The sequence below is a fragment of the Camelus dromedarius genome, chromosome 25 (assembly GCF_036321535.1).
Source record: "Camelus dromedarius isolate mCamDro1 chromosome 25, mCamDro1.pat, whole genome shotgun sequence".
Taxonomy (NCBI): domain Eukaryota; kingdom Metazoa; phylum Chordata; class Mammalia; order Artiodactyla; family Camelidae; genus Camelus; species Camelus dromedarius.
In genome coordinates this window covers 17,842,813-17,857,255 of record NC_087460.1, presented here as the reverse complement: position 1 = coordinate 17,857,255, position 14,443 = coordinate 17,842,813, and the positions used below count along the sequence as shown (strand labels likewise).

The 14,443-nt window shown below is 43.0% G+C and overlaps 1 protein-coding gene and 1 long non-coding RNA gene across 7 annotated transcripts in view; one reads left to right on the top strand and one right to left on the bottom strand.

The window, feature by feature from the left end:
• The first annotated feature begins 241 nt into the window (after positions 1–241).
• PTHLH (parathyroid hormone like hormone) lies at positions 242–14,206 on the top strand. 4 transcript variants are annotated; one of them, XM_031443878.2, is made up of 5 exons: positions 1,475–1,574; positions 2,498–2,750; positions 3,269–3,391; positions 9,192–9,638; positions 13,728–14,206. In XM_031443878.2, exons 3-4 carry the CDS (start codon positions 3,291–3,293, stop codon positions 9,616–9,618), a joined length of 528 nt encoding a protein of 175 aa, XP_031299738.1. In that variant the 5' UTR covers positions 1,475–1,574; positions 2,498–2,750; positions 3,269–3,290; the 3' UTR covers positions 9,619–9,638; positions 13,728–14,206. The 4 variants fall into 4 exon arrangements, with proteins under 4 accessions (XP_031299737.1, XP_031299738.1, XP_064335229.1 ...); XM_064479159.1 differs by having other exon boundaries at positions 1,476–1,574; positions 9,192–9,614; XM_031443877.2 differs by lacking the exons at positions 1,475–1,574; positions 2,498–2,750 and adding an exon at positions 242–291 and having other exon boundaries at positions 9,192–9,614.
• LOC105103526 (uncharacterized) overlaps positions 10,222–14,443 on the bottom strand; it is a 98,415-nt gene continuing 94,193 nt past the window's right edge. For all 3 annotated transcript variants that reach the window (XR_010377832.1, XR_010377831.1, XR_010377833.1), the window contains 3 exons: positions 13,598–13,777; positions 10,821–10,956; positions 10,222–10,726 (listed from right to left, as the gene is read on the bottom strand). This is a non-coding gene — a long non-coding RNA (uncharacterized LOC105103526). The remainder of the gene's footprint in view (positions 10,727–10,820; positions 10,957–13,597; positions 13,778–14,443) is intronic.

Here is a 14,443-nt window from a genome sequence, read left to right as displayed (position 1 = left end):
ATATGATGTCAGAAAACAGCCTTTTCAGAAAGGTATATATTGAGGGTATATTTGAGGAGAATTTCTACTGAAAGTAACAAGCAGGGCAGCTTAAAAGAGGTACCTGCTTTCTAATAATTGCCTTGGGTGGAAACAGAAAGGCTCCTTACAGGAAATTTTTAATTCATTTAAGACTTAATTTTACTTTTTTTTGAAGAGCAACAACCAAAAAAATTATTTCTGGAAGCGGCTGCTGAGAAGATCTCCCTCCTTTGGCCAGAAGAGCAGAGAAGATTATAAATCAAGGAAAAGGTGAAGTAATAAATTAGGAGGAAAGCTTAGGTATTCCAAGTATATAAAGACTATTTATTTTTCCTGTGTCTATATTTTCTCTTTTTGTGGAGGAGAGGAAATTCTAAAAATATCTGATAGATGTTTTGCCATTAACACCAGAAAAGTGTGTGGGGGAAAAAGAACGGGTGGGGGGGTATAGAAAGGGGTTGATTTTGTTTAATTAGTAGAAAAAGCAACATAAATCAAAGCAGTCTATTGAGGCCAGTCTTTAATTTGTTCTGAGAGTATAATGAATTTATTTACAGTGTAAGTGATTTAATATTTTCAATCTGATTTTTGTTTCAACCTTTTATTGGGGGAGGGTTGACTTTTTAAAGCCTGGGTAGCTTGAAACTTGGCTAAGTACCTTCGGGTTTTTTATTGTGGAAGCAAATATTATCATTTTAATGTTAAACAACTTGCAAGTATTAAATGGCCCGTTTGTGATTTACTTTTTTTACAGATTTCCCCTGCAGATCTAACGATTGCATTAAGGCTTCTGTGTCTTTTTGGAAAGAATTTATTATAAACCAGAAAGTGTTAGCGGTTCAAAGATTAACATTTCTGAGTGCTGATACTTTGTCTTTTCATGCCATGCAAACAGGTCTAACATTTAGAAATCCTTAAACGTTCAAGGGAAGTTGTGGAAATTCCCAGATTTTTTTTAAGTAGGAGGAAGCCAAGTTTTTTTTTTTAAATAAGTGTGAAGTTTAAAGTAATCAAATGGGAAAGATAGGAGTTTCTGAGAAGAGCTGACACCCTTCCAGACTAAGCAGCAAAACGTTAGTTGAAGCTAGTTAGCTAGCAGTTAACGACGGGGAAAGGGAGCCGAGATGAGCGAGGGTCGGTGAGAGGGCGCTATTTCACCCAACCTTGGTATGAAATCTGCGGAACATCAGCCAGAAAGCCAGGCTTGATAAAGGTCAGGCGCCCTTAATCATCTCACATCTCTTAATCACACTAGCCTTCTACAGAGTATTGAAACCTTGCAGGCGGATTGTCTGTCTAGAAGACAAACATGGCTTGAATGCTTCCCAACCACCCGCGTTCATTTCAGAAAGATAGAGGAGCCCGCTGGGCGGGCGTTCACATCCGCTGCAAGCCCTCCCTAGACGACACTGCCCAGTAATTCGGAGCAGCCTTTCTTCCCCGCCCAACAGTTTGGGAAGAACCCCTGCTTTCCCTTCGCTTCTCCGAAGCAGAGAGATAGATCCGCGGTATATGCAGGCTGAAGCGACACGGCTAGAGTCATCCCAGAATATGTAACAGGGGAATTGGGGGCCGGGTGGGGCGGGCGACAGAGAAGGTTGTCGGGGGAAAGGGTGGGTTAGACTCCTGTCGGTGGGCAAAAGGGCCGCGTGCGCTCCCCAGGAGTGTGGCTCCCCCTTCGCAATTCACAAGGGGGTCTCCATCCTGTGCGCGGGTTTTCTTGGACGAGTTCCAGATGTCCTCAGCTGTTCTGAGACAGCAAGAAATGCCATCTCGACCTAAAGTCTGAAACCGTTTTTACTCTTCTAAGCTAAGGGTTCCCCCCTCCCCCAGCCGACGCTCCCCGCTCATCCTGTCCCAGGAAGGGGCTAGGGAGGAGGGTTGCCATCACGCTCCCCGAGCTCCCAAGAGGGCTTAGGGCTCCTAAAAGGCACTGGCAAGTGGCCCACGACCTCCCCGCCGAAGATGCCGGGCGCCCGGCTCTCCGCCCCGGCTCCTCGGCCTCTTCCTTGCCAACCGCCCCCGGCGGCCTGGGCGCCCGCGCGTCCCGAGGGACTGGGCTGCAGCGGCGCGCCGGGGGTCGTGGCTCCCGGGCCGGTCCGCACGCCCTCTGGGACTCGGCTCGCAGATCCGCCGCGCGGTCCGGGACCGGAGGGGCCCGGCGGGAACTCGCGGATCCGCCCACGCCCCCGGCCGGGGGATAGCGCGGCGGGGCCGCAGCTCTGGGGTGGGGCTCGGCGGAGCTCCGGGCAGCGCCGGGGGCGGCGGAGCGGGGGGGTGGGGTGGGGATGGGGGGTGGCTCCCCGCCGCTCGCCGGACGTTCCCAGCTCGGGGCTCCCCTCCGCTGGCTGCGGCCGCGCGGGGCCCGCTCGGGCCGCCCGTCGCCGCCCCCGCCCCCCGCGCGCCCGCGCCCTCACTCGCCCCGCGCGCGTTCCTAGGGCGCCACCTCTTTGCGACTCGCTCACTTCTCCGGCAGGTTTGCCTGCGAGCGTGTGAACATTCCTCTGCTCGACTTTCCACTCGCCTCCAACCTGCGCCGCCCGGCCGGCATGCCTCCCCGGCCGTGAAGCGGGGCCGCCGCCGCCCCTCCGCGCCGCTCTTAACCCGCCCTCGCTGCCACCTGGCCCTCCTGATCGACGACACACGCACTTGAAACTTGTTCTCAGGGTGTGTGGAATCAGCTTTCCGGAAGCAACCAGCCCACCAGAGGAGGCAGACAGACAGCTTAGGTATATATATGTGGGTCTCGCTGCAAGTGGCTCGGAAACAAGACGGCCCAGTCCGCAAAGAGGCTGACTTCAGAGGGAGAAACTTTCTACTTTTTTTAGGAGGAGGTTAGCCCTGCTCCCCGAACCCAGGAGAACTGCCGGCCAGATTGATCATATATTGCTATGCGAGACGTGTAAACACGCTGCTCATCACTGGTGCCTGTATAAAGCCATTTCATTTAGGTTATTATTTCAGAGGAAGCACCTCTGATTCTTTTTTTTTTTCTTCTCTTCTTCTCCTTTTCGGTCCCTTTTTGCCTGTGGGTTGGAAAAAAAAGCACAGTCGGAGTAGTTGGTTCCTAAATAAGTAAGTGCTCAGCGGCTGCAGACAAAGTTTTTTCTTCTTCTTCTTTGCAACTTGGGAGATGCCCTTGAAGCTGAAGGGGCTATTTGAGAGCCGGCTGGAGGGGGAGGCAGGGGAGTGCGGGGAGATGGAGATGCAGCACTGACGCTTTGGGCCCCTTTCCTTTCCGTCGCAGGTCCCCAGAGCTAGAGGATACGATGCTGTGGAGGCTGGTTCAGCAGTGGAGCGTCGCGGTGTTCCTATTGAGCTACTCGGTGCCCTCCTGCGGGCGCTCGGTGGAGGAGCTCGGCCGCCGACTGTAAGTACCCGGTCCTCCCCCAGGGCGCCGGGTGAGGGATCGGGAGGCCAGTGGGAGAGGGCACCAGGCTGGGGCGCTGCCGAGGGCTCGCCGCGGTCACTGATGCGCCTCGCCCGGGTTAGCGAGCGGAGAGATCCGCTACCTGCCCGGGGCTGAGTCCGGGTCCTCGATCCCGGCGGGAGAACTGGTTGAACGTCAAGGGAAGACAGGCACATTATATGTGTTTCCAAGCGAGGGAGCATTTTCCAGAATCTCTTCTAGGCAAAGATCCTCTGCCTCTAGGGAAAGAAAAAGGTACTTTCAGGACCTGGGAAGATTTTGAAACCGTGAGGATTCCAAGGGGCTTAGATCTAACGCACAGGGAGCTGAGGGATCCCGGCGTCAGACGCCTGGGTGCACTTGCATACGTGCATACTGAATGTGGGTGGCAGATTCTGTGTGAAAAGCAAAAACTTTGCGTCTAATTTTATTATGAATGACATAACTTTAAGCATATAAAACGGACCACATTACATAATGTAGGCATATTATATAATGAAGTAGTAACAACGTTGCCATGGCACCGCTCCAACGTTGGTATTGATACAGTTCAAGAACGTCTGATTCCAAAGTGAGTATTGGGTGTGGAAACTTTTTTCCGCTTGGAATGATTGCTAACAGTTCTTGAATCTGGAGTCAAATATTTGCATTGTAGACTGAATACTTGTATCTTGGCATTTCCATTTTGGTGATACTTTAAGGAAAATTTTGACTTTAAAAATAATCATACATCAGAGCACGTCGGAGAAATAACACCATGCTGTAAGACTGAAAAGTTGTAAGAGTGGTGGTGTAACACTGCCTTAAGAATCTGTTGGACCTAGCAGTTTATGCATGTGTGTAATCCCGTCCTTGGGTCATCTTGAAGCTGCAGTCCCTGTGTTCAGGATGGGAAAATCATAAAGTTTGGGTACTGAGAGGAGTTTGCCTCTGGAGAAGGAAGCAAGGAGAACTTTTACACTAACAGTAAAAACAGCAGTATCTAATATTTACAATCAAGTTCCTGGTGTTTCCCTGTAAATTTCTGAGGGTGTACAAAGAGGCAATTTCTTATATGGGCCTTTGGTCTATTATTATTAAAGCAGAAAATCCTTAAGTGAAATTACTTTAGACATGTCTGAACCTTGGCACCAACATGAAAATCTATTATGAATCTCCTAAGGCAAATTGTGTAGAACATTGTACTGAAGATAAAGGTGCACTGTATTCTTCAAATCAACATTTTGCTGATGTATTTCTGCAGATTGTCTTCAGATTTTTCCGTTCATTTTGAGACTTGTATTTAATTCAATTATGTAAAATCTATATGTAAATATAGATGAAGTCTAAATTTTTTAAAGCACACCTTAATACTGCATTTATGTGGCCAAGAAATACTGTCTTGGAACAGAGCCAATTTTTTTTCTTCGGAGTTACTTAGAAATATCTGTTTTCTCTTTTGAGAAACTGTAAATGGACCATGATTAAATCTACAGTTATGACATTAGAATAGTGCTAAGTTAGTCCTAAAGGCTATTTTTAACTCTTTCTTTGTGGCACCTTGCAAAATACACATCAGAAACCATTTAGCAGCCAGAGACTCTGTTATAGTTTTGTTTGTGGGTGAAATATAATATTGCAGTTAAACACTCACACTCAGCAGATGGTTATAAAACTACCACAAAACATTCTTATAGCTAATGGCTAATAGATCATTACATTACAGCCATGGTTTTTCAGAGAGGCTGAAATCATCAGTAGATAAAGATGTTTCATCAAATTATTACAGCCAACTGGAGTTTAAAATAGCAAGTCATTATTTTTGCATTATCGCCAAATAACAGTAAATGTTATGTGCTAGACAGAATATTCGTCTACTATTACAATAAATCAACCTAGTTTCTTGAAAGAAATTTTAACATATAATCAAATCATATGACTCTCCAATTACTTTTCACACCAAATATGAGGGAAACTGCTTTAGATGTTTTTTCTGACTAGGGGCTAACTTTAAGGGAGAGGAAACTGTTACAACAAGAACACTTCCCAGGCTACACAAAGGAGACAATACAGGTTGTAAATCTCCTGACCTGCGAATCCAAAAGACTTTAACAAATGAGGCTAGAGCTTGAGTAAAAGTTGGAAGCCTACGGACGTTCTTGTCCAGATGAACATGGCTGTTGGCAGGTGGCAATCTTTGTGCTTTAAGTTAAAGAAAGAACCCCAGCAGATTCGGAAACCTAAACCATCACTGACTGATTTGCTTGGGAGCCAGACTGGGTCTATTCCACTTAATGAAAAGCATAACTTTTAGCTGAGTCATTTGGGTTGGAAAGGACTTCTGGTGAGTCATCTTAACTCTAACACCCTAACCCTGACTCTTCCATGTACCACAGAACTTTTCTTAAACCCAGACTCCTTCCTTGGGAGGCTAGCATCAGCGCGAGTGCGGGCTGCCTCTTCCTGTGCCGAAAAAGGAATTCCCATCACTCCGGCTATTCCCTGTGTTCCTTGAGAGCTCCTTAGAAATTTAATCTTCTTCCCTGAAAACTCCCTTGAGAGTGATTTCTTTTTTAAGGCAGAAGAGCTGTATTTTGACCGAATTTAGAGTTATCTGTGTTAAGCATCTCCTCCATATTTTTGCATTTTTTTTTTTACAATAATCCAAGGAGACCATGAACATAGTGTACTTGTTTTTTCATGTTGGGTCTGTCATAAATGCCATGTGGACCATTGTGCTATGTAACGTTTGCAGGCATATAAAGTCATGGACTATCATTGAGGCCATATTTGCAACTTAAATACTTCAGAATTATCTAACTGAAAGGCTCCCTAATTAGAATTTATTGCCCACCGCCTGTGTATCTCTCATTTGTACATGCTAGTCATTTATCCTTATCTCAGCTAATGTCTTATTTTGAAAATAGATAGAACACTCTGTGCACCTTCTTGCTTGTTGACAATAAAGATACTATCATATTCCTGATCCTCTAATGCAGTTGCTCAATCAGAAATTCATTCTTCACAATATTTTACATGCAGAAGTCTTCAAAGTAGTAAGTAAATTATGTAATGGCATTTCAGATTTAGCATTTAAGAAAACTTATGTTTTGGGGGGAAGGGTACAGCTCAAGTGGTAGAGCGCATGCTTAGCATGCACGAGGTCCTGGGTTCAATCCCCAGTACCTCCTGTAAAAATAAATAAACTTAATTACCTACCCCCATCAAAAAAAAAAATACAAAAAGAAAACTTATGTTTCCAAATATATTAATAATTACCCCCTAAAGGCATCATCTCACGAGAGATGTACTGCCCTAAACTGGACACAGTGTGCCGGAGTGTAGGCTTTTTAATAAAACAGAAGGATGGAATGATCACTCCATTTCCCATGAGAACTACCCCGGGAAATTGCCGTGCTTGAGTTAGGAAGGCTCTGTGACTCACAGTTGACAGGCTCGCCAAGATGACAGGCACATACGCCAGTCAGAGGGGACATGAGCAATGGTGGCTTGATTGGAACAGACCAGCTATTAAAAGTTTTGGCTTCGAGTTAAGCTAGAATGGGCTGTATTATACATCTGTAGAGCAACACAGATGCATGGGTATCTGCCAGGGATTGAGAAAATAGAAAAAGCTCCAAATCATACAAAGGATCACTGCTTAAGAACTTCTTTTTTAATGTGACATATTTTGCTAGGAGATTATTAAACTGCACTACTTATGAAATATGCACGTATACCCATCCTGTTCTTTTAAAATGTTATTAGCTGGTATAATATATTGTAGCAAAGCCTCAAATTTGTACCTTATTAGAAGTTCCCAGGATACTAACTATGGCCACAAATTAAGTGAATACTAATCTTGTCACATGTGGCACCTTCAAAAAGGAAGAGAGACTCCTTCATGCCTCATTTAAACCAGGCTCCTGTTAAATTCCTTTCCATTAAGTCATGTCTTTCTTGAACCAGCTACATGGCTTAAAGTCAATGCACACACTGAGATGCTGAAAGGAAGCTGGTAGTCAGGCCATAAGGTTCAGAGAAAGAATGCTGGTGTTTTCGTGTCTTACCCTTTTTTGACTCACAATATAACTAGACCATCTCTCATTCCCCCGGTGCTAATCCGATCTCTGCAAATCCTGGTTCTTGATTTTGGTGATCAAAGTGTACTTCCTGGGGCAATAAGATTGGTCTTCAAGGAAACCAGGCAGTTGCTGTCCATTCGCCCATTGCCATGGTTCGCACCGCAGGCTCTTTACTCCCTGCCCTTCCCTTCTTGTTTTCTCAACATACAATTCAGCTTCAGCAAGAGAAAAGGTCGAGGAAGTTGAAAAACAATCTTGGTTTTTAGAATCAGAAGCCTTTGTTTTTGGAGCCCTGGTTTTGCCTGTTTCCATCTTGTACGTAAGTCTGAGGGCTTTAACCTCTCTGAACCTCACTTCCGCCATCTTTGAAATGTATTATTGTCACATTTCTCGGGGGAGTTAAAGAAGTTGTATTAATGAAGGTAAGAAGAGGCCAGATAAACCCATCACGGTGTCAGGGAAGTGAGACTTCATGACATGTAGCTCTGAGAAGTACCTTCAGATTCTTTTGAAAGTGAGCCACTTGGAGGGTTATTTCGGGGGTAGAAATTGGATTTAGGTGAAGCATAGTTGAAGCAGGCATAATATGACTAATGAATGTATGTAATCCTTAAATGTGGTTAATAAGGACACACAGAATAATAAAAGCATACACGAATGGACATTTAAGCAAGAGTCAGGGTGTCATCTAAAAGGATTGGCAGAGAATTTGTTTATTCTTTTTCACTACATTTTCATTAGAATGTTGTTGTTTAAATAGAAAAATCAGTTCATATTTGTTCCTAGAGGTATTTTTAAGCCAAAGAGTAAGCAGAAAAGTGAATTTCTCAATTCAGAACCAGGGATAATAAATACCTTCTGAAATTTTAAATTTAAAAAGAAAGATGCACAGATAAAATAGAACGATCTCACTTAATTTAAACACCCAAAGAAAGCCGTTTTAAAGAGACCACCCACCACTTTATAGAAAAATATTCATGCTCTGACAGTTAGCCTTCAAATACAGGTTCTCAGTAGCCCATAGTCTAATATCAATCATGTTCAAGTTCAGTCTGTTTGTCAGGTGGTTTCCTAGACAGGAATCACTGTTCACTTCATCCTTCAGTCTTTGTTTGCTTTTACTCAGGCTTGCTGTTCTTTGAGATTCAGTATTATTATTACTGAGGGTGGGGGGGTGGGGGGGCACAGTACGTCTGTGTGCACACGGGCTCCTGCACAGGTGTGCTTGGGGCGAGCCCTCAGGTGAAATCAGCCACCTTTTTATTTCCAGACTAAGACTTCTGGATTTATTTCCCCAGCACAACTCTGAAAAACACAAAAAGAAGCCCAGGGGTTCCTGTCCATTTCTTTGAATAACTGAATCATAATATTTTAAATCGAGAACAGAGCATAGAAATCACTGAATCTGATCCTTTCCTTTTAAACAGATGAGGTCCTTGAGGCCCAAGAATGTCCTTGTTCTCACCAAGGTGACAGACCCAGAGAGAGGCAGAACTGGGACTCAAGGCTGGAGCCTCCGAACGGCCGGCTCTTCCCTTCCCGCTCTCCCCTTCCCTGCTCAGCCAGCCTGCTGCCCCTTCCCCTTGTGCCCCATACCGGCCCAACTAGACAACTAAAGGGCTTTCCTCAAGTCTTTGTGGTCTCTACCAGCTACTAAAATGTCATTGTTTCCTTCTTCTGCTCTTTTTCCCTTAAAGCAAAAGAGCGGTGTCTGAACACCAGCTCCTCCATGACAAGGGGAAATCCATCCAAGATTTACGGCGACGATTCTTCCTTCACCACCTGATCGCAGAAATCCACACAGCTGAAATCAGAGCTACCTCGGAGGTTTCCCCCAACTCCAAGCCTGCTCCCAACACGAAGAACCACCCCGTCCGATTTGGGTCTGACGATGAGGGCAGATACCTAACTCAGGAAACCAACAAGGTGGAGACGTACAAAGAGCAGCCACTGAAGACACCCGGCAAGAAAAAGAAAGGCAAGCCTGGAAAACGCAAGGAGCAGGAGAAGAAGAAGCGGAGAACTCGCTCGGCCTGGCTGACCTCGGGCGTGGCTGGGAGCGGGCTGGAGGGGGACCACGTGTCTGACATCTCCGGGACATCGCTGGAGCTCGATTCACGGTAACCGGCTTCCAGGGCCCGTAGGTGAGGACACCCTCTTTCGTGTCCTCAGATGGGATGTGTAGCCTCCATTCTGCCCTGGTTGGGACAAACCCAGCATTTCTTCTCTTTCTGTCTCTCTATCAGTCACTCCATCATTTACAAGCTTACAAAGCCAAGATGGCTCAGAATATTGCCTGCCTTAAAGCAGGGTGCTCTTAACTCCTTAACACACAGGGGTTAATCACCCGCTTCCTTCTCCACCATTACACCCCAACACCAATCCTTTAATACCTACTAAATCATTTTAAATTTCACTCAAGCTTTAGGAGCTAGTGACCACTTCATCATTTGTTAGAGAAGTATATTTATTCCCCAACTCTCACACCATGTCAAACTTTAGTTTTTCTTTTCTTTTTCTTTTTTTTTTTTTCATCTCAAGAGAGAACACAGAAGACTTTGCTACAATCTACAAACACTACAGAAAAATATCTTTACCAAAAACAATTCTGAGCCATTCAGATTTTTTATTTAATTAAGTTTATTGAATTCAATTTTACATTTATTTTCATTTAAATAAATTAAAATGGTTAAGCACATGCTTTCCATTTATTTAATTAAATTGAACTCTGGTTTCTACCAGTTCAAGAAAGAAAATCATGATTTCTAAAAAATGTTAAGTATAGATTTGGGAAGGATATAAGTTTTTCTCACGTATCTATCTGTCCACTGGCAAGTTGAAATACTTTTTCTAGGGTATTGTAGGGGGAACAATAAAACCACATCCATGTGGCTTGTTTATCCTTACCTCACGGATGCTCACATTCACGGACTTTGGGGCTATATACCTCAAGTTCAAGTCCTGGGACTAAACTTATTAAAATTCACAATCTTGAGCAAGTTACTTGGTCTTTCTAAGACTGACTTTCCTTTCCTGTGAAATGAAGATATTGCTTATACCAACCTCTTTGGGTTGAGTGAAGATTAAATGATATTACACAGGTTAAATGCCTGTCATAGCGAAGACACTCAGTAAATTGCAACTTATTATCATTTTGGTGCTTTTAGATCCCATTCTGGTTGTAACATCCATCCATCCATCCATCCATCTCTCAGTTTAGGTATGTGTGTTTCTGTGAGGCAAAAAAAGAGGCAAACATTAATCTCACTTTGTAACACAGAAAACCAAGACCTCCCACAGTTAAAGGAACTGAGCAGACCCGGGACCTGGGGTAGGCAGTCCTCAGCACTGGGTTTCTTTGGCTTCTTGACACTCAGGCCCGCCCTATGTCAGTGCCGCTCTGTGCACGTGCATTTCCACTGGTAGGATCTGTTTTGTTTCTTACTTTTCAGTGCAGCACTTCTGTGGGGGTTTGAGAGAAAGAGGAAAACAACACAAGGATGCATAACACGCAGCTAATGAGCTCATTATCAATCCTTCCTCTGACTGGTAGAGAGAGGATTACAGCGTGGTGTTTCAAAGGGGATTTTGATCCCATTTATCATCACCACATCTCTCTTTGAATTTAGTTGACAAAACCCGTCAGGAGATAGCATATAAACTGACAATTATATTGGCTAGGTGGTACAGCTTCAGTATTCAGTGAGCACTAGAGAAATCTTTAGCACAGTGAATGGCTCATTGTCTGAATACCTAAAGGATCTATAAGGGGTAACAAGCCCTGTAAATCTTGGCTGAATGCACAAATTCAGCATATTTTAAAATACAATCTTAATTGTACATAGTTATAACTAATGCAAGGGCTTTGCTTCATTACCAAAGCCTGTTTTTATCAACTTTATATATGTAGTATATATATTGTGTGTAAGTTATAAAAACAGAAGTAGAAATATGTTTTAATGAATTCTATTCATTTAAAATTTGCAGTGCTCTTCAGTATCAGGAGAAATGAAAGCCAGCACTCATCAATTCTTACCCCAGAGCCATCTCTAAGTTAAAGTAGATTGAGCAAAACTGAGGCAGCGCCCTCATCAGATCCAGACCTAGGACTGAGAGAAGCGGCGAATTCTGCTTCTGTTTGCTCATCCCTGGTTCTAAGGGACGTTCATGGAAAGCGCTGTTTGGCAGCCAGATGCTGGCATTTCCCCAGTACAGCCCAACCAGAGGTGCAGGGAGGAGTGGGGAAATTCAGGAGTGTATTGATGAGAATACATGGAGCATGCCAATTTCGTAAGCCAAATAGGACCTTTTCAGAATAACTCTTCTGAAGTTGTATACACAACCAGCCTCTTATTAATGTCCTCCGTTTGGTCTCTGTGCATCATGATCCGACAACCTGAGAGGTCTGATGATGTGGCAAGCATGAACTTTATGGTAATACAGGTAGTATTTCTTAAAAGACACTGTTGTCCTGATACTAACTGGCTCCTCTCACATGAACCCTTCAGGGGGAAATACGTGGCTTTACATTTTTTTTTTGGAAATTAACATTTTGGAATTTTTGGTGTTGCAAATGGGATGTCCAGATACAGGAGGACTCACTTAATTGAGACGATGTATTTTTGCCTTGGCAAACACTGACTTAGAAATAATATAACAGCTTTTCAGTACTCAAAAGAGCCCAGACTCTGAAGCATTGTCATACTCACATGGATGATAAACATATGCATTTGTTTTGGGTCATGGTGTATGTTTTACCTGGCTGTTCCATACATGCCTCTGTTAAAGGGAAACCAGGGGGAAGGGTAACAAGCAAACTGGCTGGGCAGGGCGACATATAATTAGAAGACCTCTTCCTGGGTCCTTTAATTTATTTCCTTTGCCTCTCCTACTGAGGAAATAACTGTTCAAAAGACTCTGCATCCCCTCCTTGCTTGTGTCTTTCATAGACTCGATTCATTAAATACCATTTCATACAAAAACATCTTAAAATCGGTACTGAGTTTGACATTTACCTCTTGGGCTGTATTCAAAACATCCATCCATAGCCACTCATCATTTAAAATTTTAATCTTAAACTTTTTTTTTCCTTCGCAACTAGGAACTATTTTATCATCCAAACCATAAGTATTGGTCAGTTCCTTAAGACATGAAAACACCCTGAATGCCCAGCTTGCTTTTCATTCTTCAGGCTGCCTATAAAATCCCTGAATGGTCGAGGGTTTGCTTTTTGGTAGGTCTCACGGCCATGTAAAACTTTGCCCCTAACTCTGGCTGTTAATGCAATGACACAGCCAATCAGACTCCTTTCTGTAGCTGTTTCCTGGACACCGGTGTGTATTCCCTGAAAGAGGCCACACAGAGGGACGAGAACAGGAGGAAGAAAACATCTCCACCCTTAAATCCTGTCATTACAGTGCCTAGAAGACAAGGTGTCAATCCCCAGTGGTAAATTCTGGATAATAAACACGGTGATGTGAAATGTTGCTATTTTGTACTTTTTAATTAATTGATTCTTATTCTTCAATTTAAAATAGGCTTTCCCAATTTCGAATGCAAGATCCATTCAAAATTGTATCTTAGTTTTGGCTTCAAAAGCTAAAATCCAATAATAGCTTCATTCATTCCTGTTTAAGGGTGGCTAAAGAAGGGCAGATGTCCTCCAATCATCAACCAAACATACTTTGTTTAGTTACACATCTTCCCAACATTTACTCCAAGTCACACACTCTACCTTCACAACAACCCATTGTCTTAGTGAGACATTGGCCAAACAAGAACCTGAAAAAAGCAACCTCTGCATCACCTGCATAGGGCATGACTGGGGATAAACTTCTAAGCAAGGTGCCTTTAATGATGGATTGCACAGCCTTATTTCTGAATTCTCAGATTTGTGTGTCCCTTCTCATCCCAAACTTGCCAATTAGCAGCTTTGGAAAGTTCTCCAAGGGTCTCATTTTTCTGACATAGAATAATCAGAAATGCGGGCCCTTTTTTTTTTTCTGCACTACATTGACTGTTTGATGGATTAAAGACTCTGCCTTTAGCCAAGCTCTAGAGAGACAGGTGGATCCCACCGGCACCTCCTGCAGGAGATACTTACAAGAAGTGCCCTGAATCTCTTTCCACTGTGACTCTATGTTCCTTAACTTATAATCCTTTATTTTACGTCTCTTCCTTTGTAAGGAGAATTAACCTGTTTTCTCCTCTTCTTTCCCTTCTTTCTTTTGCAGGAGGCATTGAAATTTACAGCAGAGACCTTCAGAGGACGTATTGCAGGATTCTGTAATAGTGAACATATGGAAAGTATTAGAAATATTTATTGTCTGTAAATACTGTAAATGCATTGGAATAAAACTGTCTCCCCCATTGCTCTATGAAACTGCACATTGGTCATTGTGAATATTTTTTTTTTTGCCAAGGCTAATCCAATTATTATTATCACATTTACCATAATTTATTTTGTCAACTGATGTATTTATTTTGTAAATGTATCTTGGTGCTGCTGAATTTCTATATTTTTTGTAACATAATGCACTTTAGATATACATATCAAGTATGTTGATAAATGACACAATAAAGTGTCTCTATTTTGTGGTTGATTTTAATGAATGCCTAAATATAATTACCCAAACTGATTTTCCTCTGTGCATGTAAAAATAGCAGTATTTTAAATTTGTAAAGAATGTCTAATAAAATATAATCTAAATTACATCATGATTCAGAAGGTGAATTATATACATATATACATATATCCTTTAAGATTTCTAGTAGAAGGAATATGATGTAATTTTTTAACTGTATTCGAATATGGTCTTAAGTTTAATATGTTTATATTGGTACAAATTCCAAAATGTTCATATTAGCTTTCAGTTTCAAAACCACTTAAAATATATTTTGTCCGAACTTTAAGTTCAGTTCGGTAGAATGGCTGAAATATCTAGACACC